This window comes from Blennius ocellaris, assembly GCF_963422515.1.
Source record: "Blennius ocellaris genome assembly, chromosome: 12".
In the NCBI taxonomy this organism is placed as follows: Eukaryota; Metazoa; Chordata; class Actinopteri; order Blenniiformes; family Blenniidae; genus Blennius; species Blennius ocellaris.
This window is the reverse complement of record NC_137661.1, coordinates 16,244,417-16,271,413: the sequence shown is the minus strand read 5'-3', so window position 1 is coordinate 16,271,413 and position 26,997 is coordinate 16,244,417. Positions and strand designations below refer to the sequence as shown.

General features: G+C 40.4%; 3 protein-coding genes across 4 annotated transcripts in view; 2 read left to right on the top strand and 1 right to left on the bottom strand.

Annotated features, from left to right (window-relative positions):
* Positions 1-16,275, top strand: part of cpamd8 (C3 and PZP like alpha-2-macroglobulin domain containing 8) — a 40,283-nt gene extending 24,008 nt beyond the window's left edge. Inside the window, exons 30-44 of one of the 2 annotated variants that reach the window (XM_080506077.1) lie at positions 231-305; positions 1,897-2,062; positions 2,584-2,670; positions 2,852-2,988; positions 3,299-3,454; positions 5,003-5,065; positions 7,296-7,567; positions 7,654-7,741; positions 10,524-10,598; positions 10,772-10,877; positions 11,092-11,202; positions 11,287-11,499; positions 13,039-13,110; positions 15,598-15,712; positions 15,881-16,275. In XM_080506077.1, the coding sequence (XP_080362203.1) occupies positions 231-305; positions 1,897-2,062; positions 2,584-2,670; positions 2,852-2,988; positions 3,299-3,454; positions 5,003-5,065; positions 7,296-7,567; positions 7,654-7,741; positions 10,524-10,598; positions 10,772-10,877; positions 11,092-11,202; positions 11,287-11,499; positions 13,039-13,110; positions 15,598-15,712; position 15,881 (1,737 nt within the window). In that variant the 3' untranslated portion in view covers positions 15,882-16,275. Of the gene's footprint in view, positions 1-230; positions 306-1,896; positions 2,063-2,583; positions 2,671-2,851; positions 2,989-3,298; positions 3,455-5,002; positions 5,066-7,295; positions 7,568-7,653; positions 7,742-10,523; positions 10,599-10,771; positions 10,878-11,091; positions 11,203-11,286; positions 11,500-13,038; positions 13,111-15,510; positions 15,713-15,880 lie in introns of both variants that reach the window. The other variant, XM_080506076.1, reaches the window with a different exon arrangement.
* Positions 16,276-19,282: 3,007 nt separating this feature from the next.
* cimap1d (CIMAP1 family member D) lies at positions 19,283-22,115 on the top strand (the record flags this gene model as incomplete). Its single annotated transcript, XM_080505873.1, has 4 exons — positions 19,283-19,322; positions 19,957-20,067; positions 20,469-20,582; positions 21,628-22,115. 4 exons carry the CDS (start codon positions 19,283-19,285, stop codon positions 22,113-22,115), a joined length of 753 nt encoding a protein of 250 aa, XP_080361999.1.
* A 334-nt stretch (positions 22,116-22,449) lies between these two features.
* cks2 (CDC28 protein kinase regulatory subunit 2) lies at positions 22,450-25,313 on the bottom strand. Its single transcript, XM_080506086.1, has 3 exons — positions 25,207-25,313; positions 24,341-24,468; positions 22,450-23,039 (listed from the first exon to the last, which is right to left on the bottom strand). The coding sequence occupies exons 1-3, from the start codon at positions 25,263-25,265 to the stop codon at positions 22,996-22,998; spliced, it is 231 nt and encodes a 76-aa protein (XP_080362212.1). The 5' UTR covers positions 25,266-25,313; the 3' UTR covers positions 22,450-22,995.
* Between the last annotated feature and the right edge of the window lie 1,684 nt (positions 25,314-26,997).

Here is a 26,997-nt window from a genome sequence, read left to right as displayed (position 1 = left end):
AGGACTTAACTGAATCAAGCTGGATTGATGGAAATTCTATAAATGGCCTTTATTGTTCTTTATTTTTTTGATATAATTATTTTGAAGCACATGACTGCATGAAATGTAAAGAGTATGTGGAAGATTTATGGAACAATATTCATGCTGGGAAGACGTGATCACCGAGGGGTACATTAGGAGTTTTGTTTTTTTTTAATAAAGTGAAATCTAATGTTCTCCCTCGTTCACAGGGAGGGATCCACGGGAAGATTTCACTCACGGCTTACGTAGTAGCAGCTCTGCTGGAAACAGGGATAACCACAGAGGTAAGCAATCCAACAACATCTTAACTTAAATACAGATTAATTTGTGTGATAGACAACCATTAGATTTCACCAAAATAGTTTAATCTGTCAGTACTGATTTTATTTTTCTCATAAAGATTCTGGCTAAAATATACTTTGTCTGGTTTGGTAAGTATGCTTGTGCCGTTGTGTGAATTCGATTCATGATTGAACTGAGTTTCAGGGACCAAGGTTTAGAATCATGGAGTGCAGCCCCTCCTGCTTTAACTGTCCCACTTAAGCAACTTACCACTTTTTAGTACATCCTACTAGCCTGGATCATGTGTGAACATATCACCGCATTCCTAATAGCTGCGAAGATGGATGTGCTGGCAGTCAGCCTACTCAAATTTGTTATGCCCCGGTGCTGTTAATGTAATGTCTTATCATGTTTGGAGCACTTCAAAGGATCCGTTCCGAGGTGTAGAGACAGTTGAAACCTTCTGTCTGCACCTCTGCCTTCTCTTTTGTCACACTACTTTTCCCCTTTTTCTATTTCTTTAAAAAATAACCTTAAATAGTTGAACATCTATTTATTATAAAACACAGATGATAAGTTTGCTATGATGAACCTCTAGACTGTTCAGTGTCAATTGTATACATAGTTGACTCTTTCGTTTAACATTTCCTCCCCTTGGATCTTCTCCATTCATCTGGCCCTCACCCCTGTTGACATCGCAAGCTCTCCCGAATGTTTTTCTTCAGAGAATGTGTCATTTTACTACTGATAAAAACTGAAAAGGTATCCTTCACTTCAAAGCCGTACCCCCAACTCCTTCCAATTTCACTTAATTAAAAGATGACTGCTGCAATTACAATGAGTGGTTTTGGAAGCCTGTCATCTCGGGGATGATAGAGAAGGTCACGTATGCATGAGATGAAAGACCTTTAATGGCCAAAATGAATGTTTATGTCGTAACTGCATCTGCAGAGCGGAGACAGTTGTGTACATGCACGGGGCAGCCTCCATCCAGCTTTACACTGACACAATGTTTGTGCATGTAAACTGTATCTTGTGATCTAGTCAGAGAAAAAAAAAGACAAACTATGTTTCCTTCAGAAGAGACAATCAATCACAGTAGATTCCAATGTACTGGAACAGCCTGTTGACTTTGTTTTGGTGTTGTTAGTACATGCACTGACGGTGCATGGCTGACTGCAGAATATCCATCTTTTGTACCAGTTTTACCGCAGGGTGTCTGAATCTGAGCTAACAAAAAGCGAAAGGCATTGTAAACCCTGTACAGGTTTCCTGTTCATCACATGGCACGCACATGGAGACAGGCAACCACAAAGGCAGTGACACCTTCAGGAACTGAAGACATTAATTTTTACCTGTGGTGTGAAACCGAAGTAACATCTGCATCCATGCACAGGTTGAACATGCAAAATGTACAGAAATCCCCCCCCCCCCCCACATCCACAAATGAACCATTATCACTGTGCAGCACCAATTGGTCTTCACCACATTTCTCAAATACGCTGAAAATAGAATGATATATCTCCACTTCACAATGCACACTATTAAATGTTAACATTTTGACATTATCTTTGGGGTTGTCGTCTCGTCCAGGAGGAGAAGGTGGCGGTGGCCAAAGCTAAGGATTTTCTGGAGAGCAACACGTACTCTGCCGATGATCCTTACACTACCGCCCTGTCTGCATACGCCTTGGCTCTGCTCCGGAGCCCTTACGCCCCCCTGGCTTTGCGCCGCCTCAACCACATGGCCATCACTCAAGGTACTTCTGCAAATCTCTGCAAGCCAGATCTCCATGTTCATGAGTTTTAATTCAGTCAGTTATGTTTTTAGGAACACGTGACTAATATGGAGTAAATGAAATTTTCAAAAAAGCAAAAACAAAAAGATAATGCACTTTAGCGAAAAGCCGTGGTGAAAGAAAGTACAAATAATTCAACACCTGAAAACGCTGTAGCAATGCATGTTTACATTTACAACTCCCTAATTTAGGAGTACTCGCGCTTTGAACGAACACTGAAACACAGGAACAAACAGTTTGACAGTAGCTGCTGTAGCTCTCAACATCAATTGAATTCATTCTTCCCTGTTCCTTTCTGTTTCTTATCTCGCTCCTGGTTTCCTTTGGCCATTTCCTTCTGTTCCTTTTGACTACAACTTTTTTGGCAGATCTGTTGCAGTTGAGGAGGGAAAGGAAAAATGTTCCTGATCAGAATAGTTTAGGTATGATAAAAGCCAGATCGTTTACCCACCTGTGTTTACTTCACCCTGGTGACTTTGTAGATGGACTCACACACTGGAGCCTGACTGGCAGCACAATGAGTGATGAAGACACCTTCATGGGTTTCAGTGATGGCCTCTCACAATCAGGTACATTTAACAACAGTAACATTTATTATTGCCTATTCTCCTGATGGGAGGTAGCAATGTCCGGTTTGAAGGGTTTTTATAAACCACACAGATGGACTCATTAATTCCTCTCGCCGTTTCTTTGACATAAAGCTCAGAATCCGAATACAGCTCATTGACAACAGTTTTTGTTTGTTTCTAGTTGTGTCTGCTGAGGTGGAGATGACAGCCTATGGTCTTTTGACCTACACTTTGCTGGGGGATGTAGCTTCTGCCCTGCCTGTGGTCAAATGGCTCTCACAGCAGAGGAATGCGTTGGGGGGCTTCTCCTCGACACAGGTAACCCCCATTATCTATCTCGCTATCTATGCATGTGTGTATGTATAGTGAAAGTCAGAAAGAGTGAGACAGACAGAGAAGTCGTGTGAATCTTGCATTTTCTCAAACCAATTCTGACATCTGCAGCACACACCCGGTGCTTTCTTCCTTATTTACTCTGCTACATCACCTAACTCCGCCCCCTTACTTCCATTCTGATGTGACTGTGTGTGGACAGATGGTAAAAATAGGTGTAACGGTTTTAATTATTGATGCCATAATAATACAACTCACATGTTGACTTTTCATAAATCTTAAACGTCTGTGGCAGGACACGTGTGTGGCTCTGCACGCTCTGTCCGAGTACGCCATCCTGTCATATGTGGGCGGGGTAAACCTCACCATCTCGCTGGCCTCCACCAACCTCGACTTCCAGGAGACCTTTGAACTCAACAGGGACAACAAAAAGCTTCTTCAGAGTGCCAAGGTGAACTGAAAACGAGAAATGGTTTGATGTTTTATTATTTACTTATTTCAGGGCTCCTCATTATTTCCCATGCTGCTGCTTGTGGGACCTGGGTTTAAGTGGACAGCACTTATTCAAAATGAATAGCCAAGACCGCTTATCGTCAAAAGTACCGCATCAGGGAAACTTAAGAGAAAGCTCAGCACGCTAATGAATAATGCAATGGAAAATATTTTCTCGTGGCGACTCTGACTGATGAGAAACTAGCCACTCTGACATTAAACTACAGTATCTGTGTCTCTGTGTTCAGCTGTTTCGGAATCAAAAATGTAGTGACATGGCCAAACCAAGCTTAACTCGGCTGAATTATCCGATTCTTGGAAAACTCGTCCACAAAACTGCAACCCCCGGACAACTCGTCCACAGACGAGAAAATCTTGCACAGTGTACTTTTACATATGATTTCTAATTGATATGTTATATATGTTTCATATATCTAGTATATGTCCATATATATTTAGTATGGTATCCTATGGCTTTTTATTTTCGCGAAGAATGGTCTTCTTTGTAAACATGATGCTCCCCCAACCACACTTCAGTACTGCCGTGTGCTGTCCTGCAACGTTCCATCTCCAATGTCTTTACACGGTTACAAAGATACGTTAGTCCTGAGCTAGATGTCAAAAGTTCTCCATTCGTAATCCCGCAGTTTGTTATTTTTTTAAACAAGTGTTTAAAGTTGGCACTATGTTTACAAGCGTAATGATATTGTTGTTATGCACACTGCGTTTGAATAGCTGTCAAAATAGAGCTTACGGCAGTTCAGAGGAAGAAAACATGACAAAAAACCTTTAATAAGCCATCAAAAATATGCAATAGTGCTGAAAAAACATGTAACGTCGCTCAGTGTCGGAGCCCCGCAGCTCGTTAACGTGTCAGAAAGCAGCTTCCCACACGTTAAGGAGCATCTGGACGCATCAGTCCAAGCCGTCATTGATGAAGTCGTGTTTAAATTTTATTATTGTATCAAATATATTAATATATCTTGTGTTTTTGCATCAGATACAGTTAATAATCCTTCCATATGTGTTAAATATACTTTGAAATCCAATCCTTCAAACCAATAATGCTGAAAAAAAGATTGTCATGGACGAGTTGTCCGTGCACCGAATTATCCCAGTGCCCTGTGTTGGCAGGTTGATATATATAAAAAGAAAAAAAACCAACTGTGTTTTACCGGTCTGTTTACCCACAAGTTACATGCTTGAAAGCTTGAAAGCGTCGGCATAAATGACCTTTGACTGGGGCAATGCGGTGTCAGCTCAGCATTGTTGGAGTGGTTCAGGTGAGAGTGCAATAGTTTCTCTTTGCATGTTTCTGCACCATGATTAGTGGTGTTAGCTTAATTAGAGGCAATTGAGGCCTCCTGGTGAGTAGCCAAGGGAACCACTAGTGGCCGTGCAGCAGCCTACAGCATTCATTCTCTTGATAAATGACTCATTCACCTCTCCCTGCCCCCCTCTGGCTCTCTTTGTTTCTCCCCTTTCTTCTGTCTCGCACTTCTTTCAGATCCCAAGTATCCCCACAGGCCTTTTCGTCAGTGCTAAAGGAGAGGGCTGCTGCCTCATGCAGGTAATGTAGTGCTGTTGCCATACGCCTTTAGAAACACACATTTCCAGTCTTGAAACTTGCCCATAATGGAGCTTTAGTGCAGGGATTACTTCAGTGACTCCCAGCAAGAATGAGCCGGCAGGAAGGAGTTAGTTCCTGCAGTCCCGTGATGCTGAAAATTCCAGCATGAAGTTTGTTGTAATCTGGTAGAAATTAGCCCTTTGCTTTGAAGTGTGTTTAGTCCCATTGTCTCTCTCTACCTTGTCACAAACAAAACCCTTTAACATAAACAACAGTTATTTCAGTCCTCGTATCATTCACATTTCAACATTTATCTGTTTTGAGACCAAACAAGTTATAAATGAAAAAGCATGTGTGATCAAAGACGTTTGCAGCCCTTTTATTTATTTTTTTTAATTAATTTTTTTTTTGGGGGGGGGGTGACTTCTATGTGAAATATGGCTTGACAAGAGTGGGGCAGAGTCAGCCGCAGCAGAGGATGTTGTGGCCGGCTGTGCAGTTCCCAAGTTCTCTTCCGACTTCCTCGGCTACGTGTCTCAAAGACAGCATTTTTTTTTCTTCACACCTCTTTTTCTCTCTGCTATTCTACTATCCGCACCTCTCTGTGCATCAACACACCCCTTTGACAGCCCCTGAGGCCTCGTAGCACCTGGGCTCTAATGAAATACAAGAGTGGAGTTCTGAATGGATGCAACAATTAAATCTTTTTTTTTTTCATCGGGTCAAAGAAAGCTACTTTTGCTACTTCGTGAAAAACACTGCTGACAATGAACAGCTTCAAATGTACACCAAATATTTTAATTAGAATTTAAAGCATGCCGTTAATGCACTTTTACAAAAATGTTCTTTTCCATCTTAAACACATTTTATGTGCTTTCTATTATTCATTTTTAAATGAAGATGTAAAATATAAAGGAATACTACATCAAGATCTACTCGGTACCTTGAGTCATATATACTGCTTTAATTCAGCTTACCAATCCCCGCTGACTGGCCGACCGGTCCATGACAACCCAAACACAGAAACTCCTAAAAACCAATTGAAAATGGCCAACTAACTTCGAATGTCTGTTTTTGAACACCCTATGGTACTCTACCTACACCTACAGGACCTAATCATACATTGACAACAGGGGACCCAGCGCTCTACACACAGTACAGCTGAAGATGTTGTGAATCTCAGTACTTTTTAGGTATTTGATGACTCACAAGCAAATTATATCGACAGGATCATCCAAACAAACAACTTCAGAGAGCTCTGAAGATTGGAAATAAAAGGTTTACTCGTGATATTGAATCCATTCTGGAGGTAGAACATTAAAAATTCAAGTCAGACTTTGGGGTACATACTTAGGTCTCTAGAAACACAAAGGGGCCTGAAATCTTTGTGTTTATTATAAACAAAATTGCAAACAAATGTCATATTGTGCACCAAAACATGTGGAGGATGATCTCGGTGCACAGGGGATTGCGTCCAGCAGATGTGTAATATAGCACGTGCTATCAATTTAGTGTGTTTGTGTTAATTACAGTGAAATGTCGGGTGTGTCTATCAGAGCAAAATTCTGGGAATAGTGCACACTAATGGCTTAATCTATCATTCGCAATGTGATCTGCAATGCCTAAAAGCTGTTGTCATATATGATTGTGTGTTGAACATGCTTAGGAGGAATGTGCAAATCAATTATGGCTTTATTTTTTCGAGAGGCACTTCCTCTGCTGGGCTATCGCCAGCTTTATTTGTGAATACTTCATTGTGGTCAAATACTTCATTCATCATATATTGTTTCTGTGTTTTTGTTGTTGTTTTATTGTTGTTTTTTTCACAGATAAATTCCTGTATTAGATTTTTAATACAGTTTTTTTTATTTTCCATGTAAAAGTCCAATATGTTTGTTAACTTTCTCTACCAACTTGTCCAACTCCATTTTCTTATCACGTCTCACATTATTTTACACAACTGAGTCATTTAAGATGCAATGCACACACACAGAGACACGAAGCCTTCATTTTAGTACTGCTTTTTCAATGTAATGTCAATAATGTATGCAAACTAGAAGTGCACACCGTTTGTATTGGTACTCTTTATTTGGACTCTGAGTACATCAGTCCTCCAACGTCCAATTAAATTTATGTGACAAGTTTTCTGATAAGAGCTGCTCTCTTTGACCGTTGAAAATAATATTTTGATGGCAGTCTTTTTTCTTTTTTTTTTTCTGCTTATCTGTAGATTGATGTTTCTTACAATGTACCTGACCCAGTATCCAAACCAGCCTTCCAGCTCAAAGTGGTTCTGAAGGAGCCTTTTCAGGATCGACACCTACAGCCCTCTTCTTCATCGTCATCATCATCATCATCCCGCCAGCCAAACTCGCGCTCCCGCAGTCGAGCCGACAACCGCTCTGAGCTCATCAGAAAGCGACGGTCACCAATTGACGACGATGATCCTGCAGCCCATCAGGATAAAATGGACTTTCACATCTCTTTAGAAGTTTGTGCCAGGTAAATGTTCATCTCAAGCTTCTTCGAATAACTGTCTCATGGAAAGTTCTCAATTCATGCTTATCTCAACTTTTTTTTTTTTCTAGGTGGCTCCATTCAGGGTCATCAAACATGGCCGTTATTGAAGTTCCCATGATATCTGGTTTCCGAGCAGATGTTGAAAGTCTAGAGAGGGTATGTGATTGCACGACACACATTATCTGCACTATACCTGTTCCAAGTATTGAACAGACTCTGAGGCATTTCATTGGTTTCGCTGGTTGTCGTGACTGACTGGGCTCGTCGAGCAGGTACTCACACATAAGTTTATACTAAATGATTACACTTGAGAGAAAACAGTGCTCACTCAGGACCTGACAAGTATTCCTGAACCTATTCAAATCAATACCTACATTTGGATGCAGACTCTAATGTGGACTGAAAGCGTTGTAAGGCTAAAATAAATGGAGGCAGGTAAATACTTACCAGTTTTCCTCTGTTAATGGTTTTTAATGTGTTTATCTAGATATGATCAAGAGAGAGACCAACGAATCCATGAATTACACGGTTTAAGAGTTCGATGACCTCAGGCTTCTCTGGACCTACAAGCGATAACACATATAGTGTGCTCTATTAAGTACCAAAAAGGTATTGTTTAGACCCAAGAGACATAGAAAAGTAAAGACAGATATAGCCTTGTAAAAAAGAAAATATAAGAAACTGGATTAAGCTGACAAAAAAAAAAAAAAAAAAAATTCAAGGTAGGTTGAAACGGCATATTCAGGTCAGATTCCCAGCCACCCATCAGGCTTGTTACTCATTACTCCGCAGTAATAGAGTCTTCGCCAGCAGGCATCCACGTCTAAAAGAGCAACCCCTCTGGCTACCTGGAGAGATGTCACACATACACCCACTCACATACATGTGCTGCTGTGAGTATATTAGTGGAAGCTGACCTGAGTTCCAGTGGCTAACAAGCTCAGTTTATACCCCCGCTGGTCTCCCTTGGCGTTTTACTGCAGCCTGCCTGACTGGCAGTTGCATTCCTCAATTTAGATTAGCGAGCTTGGCTTCCACAGTCACGTCTTGTTGCCTTCACGGATGCTGTAGTCATGAATGATTAGTGCAGGGACCGACTTGGAGCCACCACAGGAGTGACCTCATAATAGGCCTCGTTTAACAACCCAGTTTAACGTTTGAGCTATGGGAGTTCGTTGGCAAAATGTAGTTACTATATAGAAAAACAATGCTTTCGTAAACGGAGGCCAGTTGTGCATGCGCATGTCTCTGTGGCGCCAGCTCAGGCTGAGCGCCTCATAAACCCCTGCGGTCCAAAGGCTGCCACCTTTGACAGAATGAGAAATCCCCCAGTGGGGATAATTAAGTGTGTTCTCTGTATGCACACACTCTTTTTCTTGGTAAACTTTGTCCTTGTTGCTCATTCATACACTCATTTATTAGACAGTTATAGAGGTCTGCAGCACATTCTACCAAAAAAAAAAAAAAAAAAGCAGGAAATCACTCAGTATGAAACATTGTTCATGCTGGTCGAGAGCAACAGTTATGATCCCTTGTTGATTCCACTTACGATGAGCTTTGACTCAGTCAATGATTGGTGAATTGTAAACTTTCTACCTTGGACATCATTTCATGGTGGACTGCATATGGTTTGCATTTTAGTTGTTGCCCACAGAGAATACTGAAACACAGACCATGTGAACTCTGGCAGATGTGTGTTCGGGGTACTGAACAATGCAAATGTTTTAAATATGTTTCTGTGGTTGTCTTTGCAAGCAGAAAATGGGACTGCACCAGTGAGAAGTCCAATATATCGAGGTTCAGGAATGTGTGACATCATGTTAATATGGCTTATGAGGACTCTTGGATGTGTTCACTGAGAACTTGTTAAAACATGCCATGGTTTCCTATATATTTTTGAAAACATATTGTTTAATTGTTTTTGAATATTAAACTGTAGTAAACATAAGGTGGAGCTGTCCACTCCTCTGTGGTGCTGATTGCTGTTATTTTTCCTCTTAATGCCTCCTATGTGTACCTGTTTATAACTGCAGTGTTCAAATGTGTAGCTTCCGACTGTAAATTATATCCGGTCAGTTCGCTGCTATATTTGCTCCGCTTCGGTTCTGTTTATTACTCAGTCGTTGGCAAAATGATGGACTCTTTTGGGAGTCTATTTCATAATTTGTGATATGGTTGCGACAAATAAGCGCTATAAAGTGAGTCTAAATATATTTTAAAAAAATAGCTCACACCAAAAGAATAAAAGTTAAAATCCCAAAGTTTGATCTGTTTCAAGTCCCCAGGCTCATGTTTGACCTCTTTTTTTTTTTTATAAAATATGTGAGGAAGGTTAATCACTTATACTATTTATTGTATTTCTGAGCTGCATTATGCAGTGCAGGCAGACGTTAGTGTCTGGTAGTCATGTGACACAGTGTCACATTTGTGGTTTATACTAACCAGCCGTAACAATATGACCACTGACACAAAGCGAAAACCACTAATAATTATATCATGGCACCTGTTACTGGGGGAAATATACTCGGCAGCAAGTGACTAGTTCAGCCTCACAGCTGATCTTTCAAACACAGGAAACGTGAGCAACAGAGGATTTGAGTGAGTTTGACAAGGGCCGCATTGTGAAGGCTAATTATGATAACCGGGTCAGAGCATCTCCAAAACGGCAACTCTTGTGGAGTGTTCCTAATCATCAGTGTTCAACATTTATCAAGATTAGTCAGAGGAACGGGAAACAGTGAACTGGTGACAGGGTCATGCAGGGCCAAGGCTGATTGAGGCTCATGGTTGGATGGAGGCCTTGTGGTCTAGTGAAGCCCAGAGCTTCATCCGTCGGGGGTGTTTTGGCAGCAATATTAGCACTCGTACTGGTTTTCCCTGATTTGTACATGCTGAGATTTGGCTGTTGACTTATGGTACATGATGTCATCCTTACCAGCTCCTGATGGACAAGAGAGTCGGCCTGAAGAGATATGAGGTGAACGGGAGAAAAGTGTTGTTCTACTTTGATGAGGTGAGTTAAATCAAGTTGACAGCTTGAGAGTTTGCAGTTACACTGAAGGGACCATAGAGGATAAAAAGCATTTTCACCACAGTTCATACAGGACTATGTTAAAATGTTATAGCTGCGTTTAACTATGCATCTGCATTCTTTTAGCTATTTTGCTGTTTGTCGCCATTTCTTAGATTCCCAGCCAGTGTATGACGTGTGTGGCCTTCCAAGCTGTCAGGGAGTACATTGTGGGCAAGACGGCGCCTGTTCCAGTCAAGATCTATGACTACTATGAACCAGGTGTGCATCTGATGAATATTGTAAAGACTTTTTTTTTTAAATGTTACCGACAAGGAAAACCAATTAACTCTCCGTAATTCCTTCAAGTGTCTTCCTTTTATAATGAAATTCGATTTTTTTTTTTTTCAAAGTCTATGACATAATTACAGCGAGTTTTCTCAATGTGTGTGCGTTTATGCGTGTGTGTCAACGTGGGTCCCTTCATGTGACGCAGCTTTTGAGGCCACCCGGTTCTACAACGTTAGCGAGAGCAGTCCCCTTGCACGGGAGCTGTGTGACGGACCGACATGCAACGAGGTGGAGAGTTCAACCAGCCAGTGGACAGGTGAGATATCGAAATGCTACGATCCGATTGGGTTTTCAAGCGCTTCTGTTTCATCAGGCTCCTGAAGAGACGATGTTTCCGCAGGTTTTGTACAGGCAAACCAGTGCAACAATGTGTTTGGCTGCCTGGAGGAGGAGCAGTTTGAGCGTTGCACGTGCTACAGGGACTGTGGTTACGACGGGGAGCCTGTTTGTGGGTCAGATGGACAACTGTACCAGAACCAGTGTCAGATGGAGGTCTTTGCTTGTCGCAATGGGACACGGATCAAGCAAGTTCCACTGTCCCAGTGTCCACACAGTATGTGCTCCTCCATCACACATTACCTCGCGTCTCGTCTGGTGAAGATTTTAAACGGTGTTTTGGAATACCTTTCTTAAATACATGGACACAACTTAAAAACTATTTTGAAATCACACACATTCTGTCACATGTTGGATTTGTTCAGGATCTTAGAATAGCTCTACTCTAGTTTAGGAAATATATACAATTGGTTGTTTGTAATTTACTCAACTATATCTATTAAAGTATTGATTGTACATGGAAAAATAACTTTGATCTTGATAGTAGTGGCTTTTCAGTTGAAGAATAAGTTAGGAAGTATTCTAATATTGTGTCATACTATATTATTGATTTTCATGACTTACGAACTAAAATTTTAAAGAGAAATACAGAAAGAGCTTGAAATATTTCAGTTTTGTGAGATGACTCTAAAATGGAAAGAAGTTTCGCTGTTTGAATAAACTTTTTTGACATGCGCATCAAAATTACAGTTGCAACAGAAAACAAATCTCAACAAACCAGAAATAGTGACGTCAGTGTAATATTGGGTTGAATGGAAGTAATAATAATGGAAACCCAGTCTGTTTATCCAAAGTATAATGACGGAAACACTTTGTCAAAAATCAACAAGCGTAGTGTCTCAGAAATGTAGAATTTCAAATTAATATCGATCATTTACACTTTACATATTTCATTAAAGCAAGCTGGATGTGATTTTCAGACACTGTTATCATATCCCACAAAAATGTGTATTTCTGTTTTCTCTCCCCTCCTGTGTGTTTCGTCCGATACAGTCACTCGGCGTTGATGTAACTCCATACATGTGTGTCTTTTTGCCCAATCGCGCATGTTTCTCTTTGTACACTACATCTGAGCCCTAGGAAACAGCTGTTCAGGTGTTGAACTGATTACTGGATGACTTTTTTCTTAAAAAAAAAAAGGAAAACCAAAACTACCCATTGCCCCGCCACCCCTATCCTCTCTCACTCTCTGCTGTATTACAGGGCTCCCTCAAAATGACAGAGTGCTTTTGTCCAGCCTTTGAAACCCTTGTCACATTCCTTTCCGACGCACAGCCCAACAACAAAGGAGCCTTCATGTTGTGGAGCAGATTGGGAAAAGGCATAGACAAAACTTTGATGGGGGGGGAAAAAAAAAAAACCTTAGTTTGTGCCAAGTGGTTCATGCTGTAGATTATCAGCAGGATTGTATATTTGTTTAGAGCTTCATGATCTTGTTTGTTTATGTATTGGTATGTGGAGGAGATTCGTGTCACCATTTTCCCAGTTCTGAAAACGGAAAAGGACACCGTTCGTTACCGCACTCTGCCAAGGCATGGCGAGGAGCCACGCCATAGTTTTGTAGATAGATTTTATTGAGATTTTTAATCACTGTTAAACTAAGCAACGTGGCTCCGAGAAGTATTGAATGCTTCAGGGCAGTAGTTGCATGATATAACCACGAGATCTGTTGGTATTCATTACTAGCTCTTTGGGTGCGGTGAAGACGCATACAGTATATTTGACTGATTTGAACTGTTTGTGTTTGTATTTCCAGTGGCGACCACAGAAAAAATACAACCAGTAGTAAGCCAGGAAACTGAGCAGCCCTCTGTGCCTGTTCACACAGGTAACTTCATTTACTTGCACCTTTACCGACAGACACTGTACACAGCTTTGCATTCTCAGACCTTCCCTATAATCTCTCCTTTATTTTTTTTTCGTAAATATTCCCGTTCTCTTGCTCTTCAGCTTCTGCTCATTTTCCTGCAAAACCAGAATGATTATTGTATTTTCTCCCACAGTAGCTTTTATTTCTACTGACCTCTGTCCTCAATACTCTTTTCTTTTGAAAGAGGGGAGAGAATACGTTACAAGAGAATACATTTTTCTAAACTGATTCAACATATGGTACAGATGTATTCTTTAGTGGCCAAGAGGTTGAAAAGGCAGATTTGGCATCGGAGGTTTGCAGGTTTGATCCCCACAGCAGACATGTGGCTCCCTGAGTATGACCCTTGACCCCCCCCCCCACTCGCTCCCTGGAGCGTCGTAATGTGGCCGCCCACCGATGGCTCTATGCAGAAAAAAGGAATTTCCCCAAGGGGATTAATAAAGTATGATTAGTTTGTTCGTTTAGTTTTTTTTTTAAACAAATTAATCCAAAGATTGTCAAATAGCCACTGCTCTCAATCTTTCAGTCATGTCCGCACAAGCTTATTCAATCTTACATTGCCGCTTTAAATAAGTGGGTCTATTATGGGGTTAAGTCTCGGTTGTCTGTACCGTGTACTGACAGGTTTCACTCCATTTTCTGTCTGTTTTGGTCTGTTGTGCATTACTCGCCCTGATATAGTGTACACAAAGACAATAGTTTGTTTCTGTATCCCAAAAATCTATTTCTGTTGACGTGACTATAATGAACATACCTAAAGCATTAAACCTGCTATAAAGGTCAATGAGTAAAAAGTACAGATGAGCAGAAGACGAGTTCAGAACAAAAATTGGGGTCAGAAGCGCCACTAAATAACATTAAGAAAGTAGATATGTCGGGGATGTGAGGCACCTCATTCCCCTGCCACCACATCATGTCTGCGTAATAAATTTGCGATAGTTTTCACACTGCAGGGATGGTCGTTTCTTTGCAAGGAGTGTGGATCAGCTGCCACTTCCACAGAGGCAGCCAAAGAATGCCTGATAGGAAGTGTGGCTGTGTGTCAGTGGAGGAAGTAGCTGTGTTACATTTGGCAGTAAAACACATGAAGCCACTGCAATCATTCACTCGCTGCAGAAGAGCACAAACCATTTGGGCCGCTGCATTTACACATTGCACACTGCCTTACATGAGCTGTTATGCCTATAACATTAAACCCTGCTGTGTGTGTGTGTGTGTGTGTGTGTGTGTGTGTGTGTGTGTGTGTGTGTGTGTGTGTGTGTGTGTGTGTGTGTGTGTGTGTGTGTGTGTGTGTGTGTGTGTGTGTGTGTGTGTGTGTGTGTGTGTGTGTGTGTGTGTGTGTGTGTGTGTGTGTGTGTGTGTGAGATGTGGCGCAGCCTGCACTGACTTGTTTTCCTGCTTGCAACTCCCAGTAGCTGCTCTCACTCAGAAGCCTTTCTAGTACAAAGGCTAACGCTTCACCCTCACCACAGGAATCCTGTTATGCTCTTTTACACACACACACGTGCACATTTATATATGCAAACGCGTCTAAAGCCACTGCGTGCTCACACAGGCAAATATATGCCCACATTTACACAAGACGACGCGCATGGAGCTCCGATAAGGTAGCGCAGGGGTGATTAGAGTGAATAAGTACTGTAAAAACACTGTCATTGTAAACCATTAGAATGTTGACGACATGCCCGCTAAGTGCACCAAGAGTGTAATAAGCGAATGAGAGTTGTGCCAAGGAACTGACAGCTTGTACTGGAACAGCAGACGAAGCTGAAGCTCAGGAATTAGCTTCCCTGTGCAGACTTGTCTTATTAGTGAACTTGGACCAGAGTGCAACATACAGAAAAATACATACACCGACTTGCATGCGATCACATCGGCGCTGTTTTGTTTACTGTATTTGTGTTTGATGATGAGTCCCCTTTCAAAATTAACCACTTTAACCACTTTATTAATTAAGTGTGTACTAGTTATTCTTGTGTATGTTTAAATCTCACCGCAAAGTAGAACGGGTGGCATGAACTTTGGGAAAACATAGGAACAACATTTGACCTCAAGGAGATTGTAATAATAGTAATCCCCTTATATTAAAGCTATGCCTTTAAAGAAGAGCGATTTGACAAGTTGTTTGGGATGTGACTATAGAATGTTTTGGGCCGGGTGGGACCCCTACTGTCGATCATGTGACATTGCTTCTCAGACAGACTAAAACGTACAGGGTCTAAATCTCCTAATAATAATCTTATGTTAACATATTTGCCTCAGTCGACTTGTTCATTAATCATCAGGCAAGTATGATGTCTTCCTTGTCATGTCTTTGTCTCTGTTGGCGCTCACGAGTTTAATGTGTTTATCCAGGTGAAGAGGAGCAGGGCTCCATTGCAGAGGTTTCCTACTACTCCTATGAATATGACCCAGATTCTGATCCTTTCCTCGCTGATTCAGACGGGGGGGATAATTTTGATATACCTGATAGTGGCGGGGACGTAGAGCAGAAGGTGCTCCTACCAGCAGATATCCAGCTTCCCACACTGGACACAAAAAACACCCCAGAGCGATGGTAAGTGCATCAAGTTGCTTTGAACAGCCAGGCTTTGCTGTTCTTCTGTACAGTCTGTTCACAGACCGATAGGAAAAATGATCTTTTATATTGTGAATAATTAAAAAGAAACTCTATCTTTCTTAGTTCTCACATTAAAAGCGTGTCCTGTTTTCGTGTCGCCCACAGAAATGCTCCCAGAGAGAAGAAGCCCATACTCTCCTCTTAAATTGTACATTGTTTGTGAATATGATAGTGAATGGAATGAGACGAGAAACTTTGGACTCGGTCAGCCCCAGACGAAGAAGAGTCGATGGGGGTCTGGAGATTGGCTGTGTGAGTTTGCGGATTACACGTGGATGCTTCGACATGTTTGTGTGCAGCTGAATGTGACGTTGTGATTGTCATTATGTTTAGTATCCTCCAGACTTTTATATTTCTTCCAGTAGACTCTTAGTCATTCAATAGGCACCATAGCGTCTTCGTTATCCACTGTACTGCCTTTGTAATCATTAGAGGAAATAATCAAGTATTTATGTTTGTAATTACACCTGAGGGTAAACAAAATATTTTGTTATATTTTCTATCTGTGGTATTTATTTGTAGCTAGAGGTCATATCATTTGTATTTTTAATTCATCCTCGGCCCAGTTTACTTTTTGACCTGACTGTTCTTTGAAACGTGCTATCTAAGGTATTTTTCCTCTTTCATAGCAAGCTTTAACCCAATTATTGAACTGTTTGACAAAATCCTTGTACCGGTATCCTGCTGGAGAAAAGAAAAGACATATGTCAGCCATATGCTTTACAGAAACATAAGCTGAAGTGTTTTTCATTTTTAAGCTTTTTTTTTTTGGGGGGGGGGGGGGGGGGGCTGTTTGTCTTCATTAGACAGTACAGTGTAGACTGACAGGAAACATAAGAAGGAAAGGAAGGAGGCCCACACACAACAACGGCCTCTGGTCGAGTCAAGCCAAGGATTTTAGTACAGAGGACATGAGCCTTGCGACCGCTGGTCATCCCGGGCGTCCAAATGCTCAACATGTTCCTGGAACGTACTCAGCCAAGATACCAACATCATCTACTCTCACCGTTCACCTTAACTTCTTTGAGATTTGATTGTACAGTTCATAAGCTATTTTGTGTTTGTTCAATTTTGATTCATGAAGCAGTCAAGTTAAACGTAAAGAATGAAGTTATGAATTTCTGTAAATTCGCCAAATTTTGACAATGTAATCCCGGTACATATCAAACCTTGTGATTTTTAAACAAAATAAAAATTTATATACAATCCAGGGTTTGGAATTTGTTGCGTCAAGTGAGTAGAAATTAGCCAGAGACAGCCACAGGTCCTGGGGCAGCAATGAATTTGGCAAAATAAGCGGGTGAAAAATATTTTTCAATGTTCTGAAATGATGCATCGCGTTTGTTAAAATCTCTAGTTTGTGCTCTTAAGTTTCATATTCAAATAAGGTCTGGGTGGGGCTGAAATTATTAAAGAGGAAAACAAAAATCACAAAACAAAGTTTATTAGAGTACCTCCTAAGTGTTTATTCTTTTGAAGAACATGGGTGAAGTTAGGAGATCAATAGGACTCCTGCTATACATCGGGATTCGGCTACTTTCGTGGAAAAAAATCTCTCATCGGGAAAAAATTTCCACCAAAAACCTCTTTGGCAAAGATGTACAAGAATTTAGGACATCAATGTCATTAACAAACTTCTACATTGTGTCTAATAAGCCACTGTGCATGTATTGGTTGTTTTACATCGAAAAACATTTAGTAAAACAGTAACTGGGGTTAACATGTGATTCAAATGGCAGTTCTCCAATAATATTTAAACCAAACAATTTATTGGATTCTAGGAATTTTATTTTGTACTGCGACTAAAAGGGAAAAGCTGTAAGATGATATGAAAACAATTTCTATGTCACCCAATAACTCACTATGGGTATGACCACAAGCCTCTTTTTCACCAGTAGAAAATCTTTTTTTTTTTCTTTTGTTAAGCTGTGGAACTGAATTTGCTTTAGAAAAACAAAAAACAAACTCTGTTCAAGTATGGATATAATTTCATGTCATTAGTGACAGACCCCCCCCCCCCCCCCACCTTCTATCAAAAGAAACCTGCTGATGTGTCGAATGCCCCCTTTGCTACAGGCTCACAGTATGTGCATTAGTTTGGTACTTCACACATAACTGAACTTTGTATCACGTGCACCATATGTGTTTGTGTATCTGTGGACAACGGACGTAAGGTTGCCAAAGCAGCCGCCCGGAGAGAGTTGGACCCTTAATTTAATTAGAAATTTAATGTTTGTTTGCTGCACATGTCACTTGTCGACCCTCTCGGTTACTTGTGGCCCGAAGCCACTGGACAGCTCAGGTCTTCAAACGAGTGCGAGAAGAATCTTCTCCCGTGTTCGGAGGGTTCAAAAAGGGCTCGGGTGTAAAATGTGCCTCACAGCAATCTGTCTGCCTTTTAAGTTGGAGCCGATACACAAACGACTTGCCTTGAGTTTTTCCACCAGTGGGTTCCAGTTGTGTGTTTGCAAAAACAAAGGCTTTGAGAGAGCCTGCTTGATTGAGTCGGTTGCTGCTCCACATCTGTGGCGCTTTACTTGAAATAGCTAAATAACATTGTGCATATTTGTCTGGTCTATGTTGATTTTATCTCTGGATTAATTTCTCGCATGTAAAAGACTGCTGGAAGCCTTTCCACATGATACACACTGATTTCCCTGTGGTACAGTGTTGTTTAGGTGCAGGGGGGAAAAAAAGTATTCTTGAAAGAAAAACAATGAACTATTATTATTATATTATTATTATTATTAGACAATCCCTAGTAGCAGGAGGCCCCGTTGCACCACAGTGGCCACAGTATGCCGTCTCCTCGGAAACTACATGCATGTCTGAAGAGTGATGTTGCGCCGCCACACTTTGATGGGCAGACAGGGTGAAGAGAGAGAGGAGGGGGGAGAGAGAGAGGGATCCTGGTTTCATGGTTTGTGGGGGAGCTAGCATTACATGAGAGTGAATCGGGGTGATGACATTGTTTCCAGGCAGCAACTGAGTGCACCTATACATCCCGCTCGGTGTGGAATGGCCCATTCACCTGTCGCAGCCACCGCAGAGCCCTGGACAAAAGGGCGGACAGATAAAGCCACTGTCCGGTGGCCGGTCCCACTCTCTCGTTGACACGGTTATGTATCGCCGCTCTCAGGTTTCCTGATGGCTTCAGAGGAAATTAGGGATTGATTGTGGATCAGATGGGTTCTGAGTTTCACTGTGAAGTGGTGTTGCTGCTAAAACCAGAGGAAATGCTGTGATATGTCAAGATGGACAAGGATGCGAGACGTGGACTTCTCTTCTGACATTGAGGAACTTCATGTTTGACTGAAATCGACCCGAGAACACTTGTTGTGGTGAGGTGAGGGGGAAAAAAAACAACAACTTTTAATATTGCAATGATAAGATTTATTCATGAAATTAGGGAGTGATTCACTGATCCGACATCTTGTATGACTTTCTATGTAGCTCTGCTGCAATTGTAGGATTCCCGAGGCATCGATTACTTCTACAAATTGTCAAATGGAGAAAAAATACCCGGTCATTGCAGGACGAGAAAGAGGTGAGTCTGCCAGTCCATGGAAAAAAAACAAAAAAAACAACTTTACACTCAGACTGTAAGATGTCTAATTATTTGATTTCATTACCATGTTGAGCATGTTGGCCATTAGTGGTCATTTTGTTTCCCAGGACACCGTTTGAAGCAAACGGAGGATTACTTCTTTCTCCATTCTGCAAAGTACACTCCTGCTGGTGCACATGCTGTGGAACGCTTGTTTGTTGATCTGACGTATTTGTTTCTCGAGGTTGTGCACTTCTTCCTACCAGAGAAGACTCCCCCTGTCGAGATGTTTTGTCTGGTCTTGTCGACGGCCAGACAAAACAAGGTGGATGTTGATCTGTTTTGATATTCTGACAGGAAAAAAAAAAAGATGAGATGCCAGAGTGATTGACTTTAATTCCCATGAGTTACCTGCCCTGGCTAATATGTAAAAATGTATGCCATGGCACATTGTATGCATTTATTATATACAAAAAAAACAAATTAAACTAAGATTCCAGAAAACACAGGCGTTTCCCTCCTGCACCTTTATGAGATGTGTTCACTAGAAATGCTATTTATGGCATATATATGGGACAAGCTGTTAAAATGAACTTGTGCTCTTCTTCTTTGTGACCCAATGCCTCCTCTGAAGGACCAGGGCCTGGGCGCTATGGGCTTCCTCCCACCATTGGATTTATTGGCCACGACTTCACAAAGCCAACCGGCCCTGCCTACACTTTCCATGGCAGGATGAGTGATAATAGTGAGCCTGTGCCTCTCGCTTACTTTTCTTTGAGATAAGTCACGTGTGGAGATTTTTATGTCAAATTAAGATTTCTTTTATTTTTTGTGAGAAATTTGAATTCAAACAACATTATTATCATCAAATGCCATATAAGACACATAGCATTTCATTTTTGTATGATAATTTGTATACAGTAGATTTGAAAAACTCTCGGTTTATCTTTTTAGAAAGATGTTTTCTTCTGAAATATGTCACAACAGCTCATTCTATTGGGGATTTCTGTGTGATGTAACATCGAGTGAGGACCACTAGAGGGCGAGAGGATTCAATTATTCTGAGAAACGAATAATGTGGTCAAACTAAACACCGGATTTAAAAAATATATATATATACAAAAAAAATATGTGCTTTTATTTCAGTGTATTATGTTGACTCCAGTCCAGGGCCCAAATATCACATAGATGCAAAAATCACTCGCTATGGAAAAGATGGCACACCTGCACATTCAATGCTGGGGAGAGTAAAAGCTGAGAGTAAGTTTATTTCCCTCACTGTCATTATATGAACAATGTTTATAAAAAAAAAAGTCTCATTTCCTTTAGATGTTACTCTGTGTGGCACAGGCTTGTTGTTTTGTTTTTAAGAAACATTCTTGTATTGTTAACTTCTTGAGTCACGAGGAACATAAACACCTTGTAAAAGATTTTTTTAAATGTTTTTACTTTCCATGTGAACAAAGTTGGTAGGATTTTTAAAGTCAGACTTAGATTTGATATTTCCTAATCGAGTGTCAAAAAATGTCACTCTATAATGACAGTACAGTTGATTTAAAAAAAAATCTTAAATCTTTAAATTAACTTATAGTCATGATTACAACTATTAAATATTTGACTATCTATATTTTTAATCCTTTAAATGCCAGTTTGATTACATTATGTTTGTATTTTCACTACTGTTGTTGTGCTGGACTTTGTTTTCTTTTATCTGTTAGTCTTGTATTGTCAAACTTTAGAAAGAATATTTACTATGATGCACGAATACTTTTTGTTAACATTGACAACAAAATTTTCTATCTTTAATAGCTACATTTTAAGTTTCAAACTACAATATATAGCTGATTGTTGACATCTCCAAGAGTGTCAAAAAAATCCCGACCCACCCTACTTTTGTGATACGGGATATAAAAAATGTTTTATTGAAGTTGTCAAACTGGAAGTTAAATGGTTAAATTCTTTTAGTTATGGAATGTTTGGGTTGTTTTCATTAATAAACAAAAAATACGTTCACTGTTCTTTTGAACCTTTAGAAATATTAAGATTTTTTTCAAAGGACAGACTATCTGCAAAATAAAATAAAATAAAATAAAATAAACAACACATGCAAAACGATTGCCACATCAAGAGTGACCTTCATGATGCATGAGTGATTCTGTGATTTGTTCCCCAAAAACATTTGTTCCCGACATGTTTTGAAATCTAGTGTCAGCTGTTGGAATTACCTTTTTTTTTTCTTCCCCCTCTTTCTTACACATGGTGATGAAGTGTCAGTTCACTATTTGACCCGTTTTCTCTTCACTAGAGGAGCTGTTCCACACACCTGGACCGGGCGCTTACAGCCCAGAGAAAGCCGTACCGTGCGGCCTGCAGCGCAGACCCCCGTCCTACACGATGGGCGCTCGCACTCACTACCGCAGCGTGGACTCCGTCCCCGCGCCGAACAAGTACCGTCTCCCTCCACTCTTGGGCCCTCAAGTGCCCAACAAGTCGGCCAGTGCGAGCTACACAATGTCGGGGAGACTGAGTACCGGGGGGCCGTCTGTGGATTTGGCCCAAACGCCTGGGCCTTGCAGCTACAATCGTACAGACCCGAGTGTTTATCTTCCCCGGCAGCCGGCGTTTTCCATGCTGGGACGACACAGTCTACCCAGAGACGGTACCAAGAGACCAGGACCTGGAGCCTATAATCCAGAGAACGTCACGGTACACAAGTCTCGGGCTCCAGCCTTCTCCCTGGGAATTAGACACTCAGAATTTGTCACGCCACTAGTTCTTAGCGTTTCTGACTGAATTCCTCTGAGAATCGACAACAATTGCATCTAAAGCAGAATTTTTCCCGGAATAACTTTTAACATTTCAATTTTCACGTCGTTCAAAATGTATTGCACAAATTGAAATATTTCAAATCAGTTTTCCTTTTTTTTTTTTTTTATCACATTAGCTCACAAGTCTTGACAAATCCAAATCATGTTATATTTATTAGGATAGGCTATTTTTACTTTTTGTCTTTTACAGGAGCCATTATATTCCACAATTGTAACTTCACTTGAGTTTATATGGTATGAGTGTAATGAACAATTGTCCTTCCACTGACATTGTCATTATTTTAGATGGAAGTCATGTCAGATAAGAATAAAATAAAAATAAATAGCCAAAGAAACAACATGAAAGAAGAACACTTTATTTCAACAACACAGATCAAGGTTTATACTGTGGGAACATTCATATTATCATGAAAGAACATATGTACAAAATGCAGAAAGTTTACAAAACAACAGACATTCAAAGTTTTTAGAAAAAAAATCAGGGGTTCTAGAAATACAAAACTCTCAGTAAATAAAATCAGTTTTAAGAAAATTACACCATAAGATTAAAAAAAAAAAAAGTTCAGTTAAAAAAAAGTAAAAAGTTAAACATAAAACAAAACCAAGACTAATCTTTACCTTGACAAAGATCACAAGGCTTTCATTCACAGTAAAATAGAACACTTTGTCTCTCATTGCCTCTAAAAACTGAGGGAGTTGGAAAGAACAGCAGCAACAACAGAAGCACTATACAACAGAAAGTACACAAAAAAAAATACATTAGAACACATGTAGGAGTGATGTACGGGCAAAAGATGCTACAAATCAGCAAAAGGCTGCAGCAGTTGTTCTCCAGACGGTTCCATTTATTCCTTGGGAAGAGGCCTCCTGAAGAGCAGAATGTGTGGCTCTGGGAAGTAAAGAAACAAAGGTCGGTTTCATCTGGTCTAAACAATAAAATGTGAAACGTGTCAACAGACTTCCACCCATTATGTTAGACACCAGTGAAAGATAAGGCCAGGAGGATTTTATTTATGTTGATACAGCACTAGTATGGTGCTGAAAGTCGCAATCATCTTTACCCTCTGTGTGTCACTCCAAAAAATATTTCGAAATAAAGTGTTTGAATGAGTTTAACGACCAATTTCCTTCAGAAAGATACTGACAAAGTATTAGAGATGAAACCGGGTCGTACATCTTTCATTTTGCGAGTGTGGATTCTGGTAGATCAGCAGCTCAAAGGTTGTACAAGGACCAGCATCTGCTCCCTCCCTGCATCAACGAGCCTCGGTTGCCATGGCAACATCCACTTTTTCATAGACCCCGAGCACTTCAGACCGAAAACCCTGTAAGAATTGTAGCTTGACAGAAGCCGAGTCGTTTGTTTAACCGTTACAATTTGACCCTCATGAAATCCACTCTTAATTGTCATGCTTGCTAGTTACGCTTCTAATACATCAACAATATTCACGTGTTGCCTGCATTTCACCCAAACACAAGTCGGTAGATTATCTGTAGATTATATGAAGAACAGGTGAGGTGAAACAAAACTGTCAACGGAGAAACACTCGAAGGCTCCAAGTGATCAAACAGAGGTACAATATCTTTGAAAACTTAGTCTTGATGTGTATATTCAGTATAACTGAAGCCATTAGCCATATTTGTTACATATTTGTTTAGTTGATTAACATTAGTTTAATTGTAATGTGACATTGTGGTTAGTGCTCTTGCCTCATACTTGTAGTACGAGGGGCATCGGTTTGAATCTGGTTCAAGTTCTTTGTGTGTGGAGTTTGCATGTTCTCCAGGTTTTCTGTCCCTCTATGTCTGCCCTGTGATGTACTGGTGACCTGTCCAGGATGCACTCTGCTTTTTTGGGGGTTTGTTTGTTTGTTTTCCTTAGTGTTAGCTGGGATTGGCTCCGGTGCCCCGCGACCCTGAGCTGAATAAAGCAGCACAGATGTTGGCTGGATGTCTCCTTTTATTTACCCGAAGAACAGTGTGTGAGTACTTCAAGGTATTTTGATAGAATCCAATCCTGTTTATTATTGATTTAATACAAGTAGTTGAACAATCATCTCATTACTTTAAAATGTCCAAATGACTAAAATTGAAATGTCTCCTTAACAAAGATTGAAGAGCAATTGAGTTTGTTTTTTTTAAAATCTGTTTAACTTAAAACTTCTTACATTGGATTCACAGTGTACTGACCTGGTTTGTGGATCATGTAGTGGATCCAGCCCTGACTCTGCTGGACCCCAAGTCCCCTCCACTCATCCTCGTTCATCAGGCGGGAGGTGGGCACCAGCTTGGACAGCTGCTTCGGAAGCACCACATGTCTGTGGGAGAGCATATTGAAACGTCACCTATAACTTATTACACTTCACGCAACACAGCTACGTGAAACAAGACGCCTTGTCTTATGAGGCCTTGTATTTCAGCAATTGATGGATACCACGAAGCTGCAATATCCCGAGGTGAACAAAGTACTGATACATTCTAAGTAAATACAGTACAGTTGTTTAACATATGTCAGTAAAAGTACAAAGTCTTGCAATGACAATCTATGCAGGTGCTTCCTTCTATACAGTGGTCACCACAGCTAAATAAGTGTTCAGAAAGACTTCCATTGTAAATAAATAGCCAGTTACAGTACAAGTTGAAAGGTAGTTTTATAGACTTTTACTTTGAAGAGTACGTTTAATAGTATAGTATGATTGACTATTATATTAATTCAGAGATCACTTAGGACTTTTATAGCAGCACAGTGATTCACAATGTAAATTGTACTTGAAAATTACGCTTACAAGTTACAATCATCCCAAACTGTTACCTACAGAGTATTTGTAATCCGTTACATGTTTTGCTCGGTTGACACTGCATGGCTAGTTGTTGTTTTTTTGTTTCCCATTACAAGCCACTATACACATTGCAAAAACACATTAAGTCAAAGTGTACGAACTCACAGCAGTTGTTCCACTAAACTAACCGAGTGGTTACAGGTAGAAATAAAACCGTGGAGCCAAAAAGCAACACGATAATAAGATACTGTTTGAGGACGTTAGTCTAATTAGCACCTGTACTCGAAGTCGTCGTCGTTGTATTTGTCAGAGTAGAAAATCTTCATCTTCGACATTTCCTGACTCGGTGTGAGAGCAGTCAAAAACGGTCTGTGGCGAGTTTTTTCTTCGGTTAGCAAGAAGTGTTTTGGCTGAAGGAGAGGCGCCTGACTCGGCTGCGAGCTTCTGTCATCTGCCGCTGTTTTCTAACGGGGATTCAAAACGTCAACGGCCCCGCGCGCGCTCGCGGTTGGCCCAAGCGCCAGCAGAGGGCGGGGCTACACCGCATCGTCTTTGCTCGTCAAGATGACGCACTCCGTTTAGAAGTCACAACTCTTCGTCAGCGCGGTTTTGCAAGGCAGAGCGAACTTTGAAATACAAACTGTTGTGTCATGTATGTTTCGATTTTGAACCCGCTAATCCAAAAAAATTAATTAATAAATAAATAACAACAAAAAAAGAAAACACATTAACAAAATAGATTTATCATTTGAGAAAATGTCGCCGCTATTTCAATTCAGTTTTCTCTTTGAAACAGGTACGGAGAGAAACATCTTTATTTTTTGCTCTCTAGAAGTTGGACTATATACCAGTTTGAGGACAAGACAGATGGACCGATTTAAATTTTGATTTTAATATGACTGTTTTGTTCTTATATTCCTACTCTGTCATCACGTCGTATTTGATTAAATCTATAGCGATGATATCCACCTCTTTTTCCCCAATATGTCCCCCAGAGGTCAAAGCTGCTACGGCAGAGATGTCTAGAGTCACTTCAGGAGATCCATCCATCCATCCATCCATCCATCCATCCATCCATCCATCCATCCATCCATCCATCATCTATCCATCTATACCCCCAAAAAACAACCATCCCAGAAAAAACGGTGTTGATATATACCTAAAGATTAATATACAAAATGCTATTTTACTCAAGTTTAGATTTAAAATTTTCATATTTCTATTTCTATTTGAGATTTTCATTTGTTACAGGAAACAGGCCAGAGTTGGTTCGGTCAAAATACACAGAGAAGGCACTTGTTATATTTTTTCTAAAGGTCACATAGCAATCTTTCTTTTTTCTGTTAATGTTTTATTGGTTCAAACTCTGGGGTTTCCAACCTCAGCATATATATAGGCTGGCTGCAGATTTCCTGTTGTAGGTTGTAATCACCGTTGTCAGGGTAATGGCTACTAATGAGTGGTGATGTATTCACAGCATGAATTGTTCCACTTGTATATGCAAAGTATCAAAGCCGGGAGGTGAATTTGTTAACTCTTCACACAGAGTAATAAAATACAATTAAATTCACACTACTGCTTCTCGTGTATTCTGATCACATACATTAAAGCATAGAAGCAGCTTGTAAAGTCTTTACTTAATGTGATTTATTCCAAAATAAAGAAATTCAATTACACTACAAGTATTCATTATACTTTTGCATGTTGTGCCAGTGCAATTATCTATGTGAAGAAAATGGGACAGAACATACTGACAGAGGCCAGGACCTGGTGCATGTCAACATGCATCGATTACATCTGGTTTATCAGTAACCCTTTACACCGACAAACACAAAGTCATTGGCTGTCCAGAGAAAAGTGGGTGGTAGAGGTGATCTGGTAGCAGTTCTGTATGCTCTGTTTGCTGCTGATTAACTATTTTAACAGAACCATGCAATATACATCCTACTTTTTCTGATGGGTCACAAGAAGTCACTGTTTTCACAACCTCATATCAAAGGTAAGAGTCTTTTTTCCCCTGAAGATCTTGTTATTAACTTTAAGTTTGTAAATGACTTACTAACGTCT

What these genes read in the sequence shown, in the direction of transcription:
- cks2 (XM_080506086.1), bottom strand. Translation starts at nt 25,265, where the DNA reads ATGTCGAAGATGAAGATTTTCTACTCTGACAAATACAACGACGACGAC. An exon ending in GACGACGACTTCGAGTACAG is followed by an intron (nt 24,469 to 25,206) that starts GTGCTAATTAGA and finishes GCTCTCCCACAG; the next exon opens with ACATGTGGTGCTTCCGAAGC. An exon ending in CTACATGATCCACAAACCAG is followed by an intron (nt 23,040 to 24,340) that starts GTCAGTACACTG and finishes TTTACTTCCCAG; the next exon opens with AGCCACACATTCTGCTCTTC.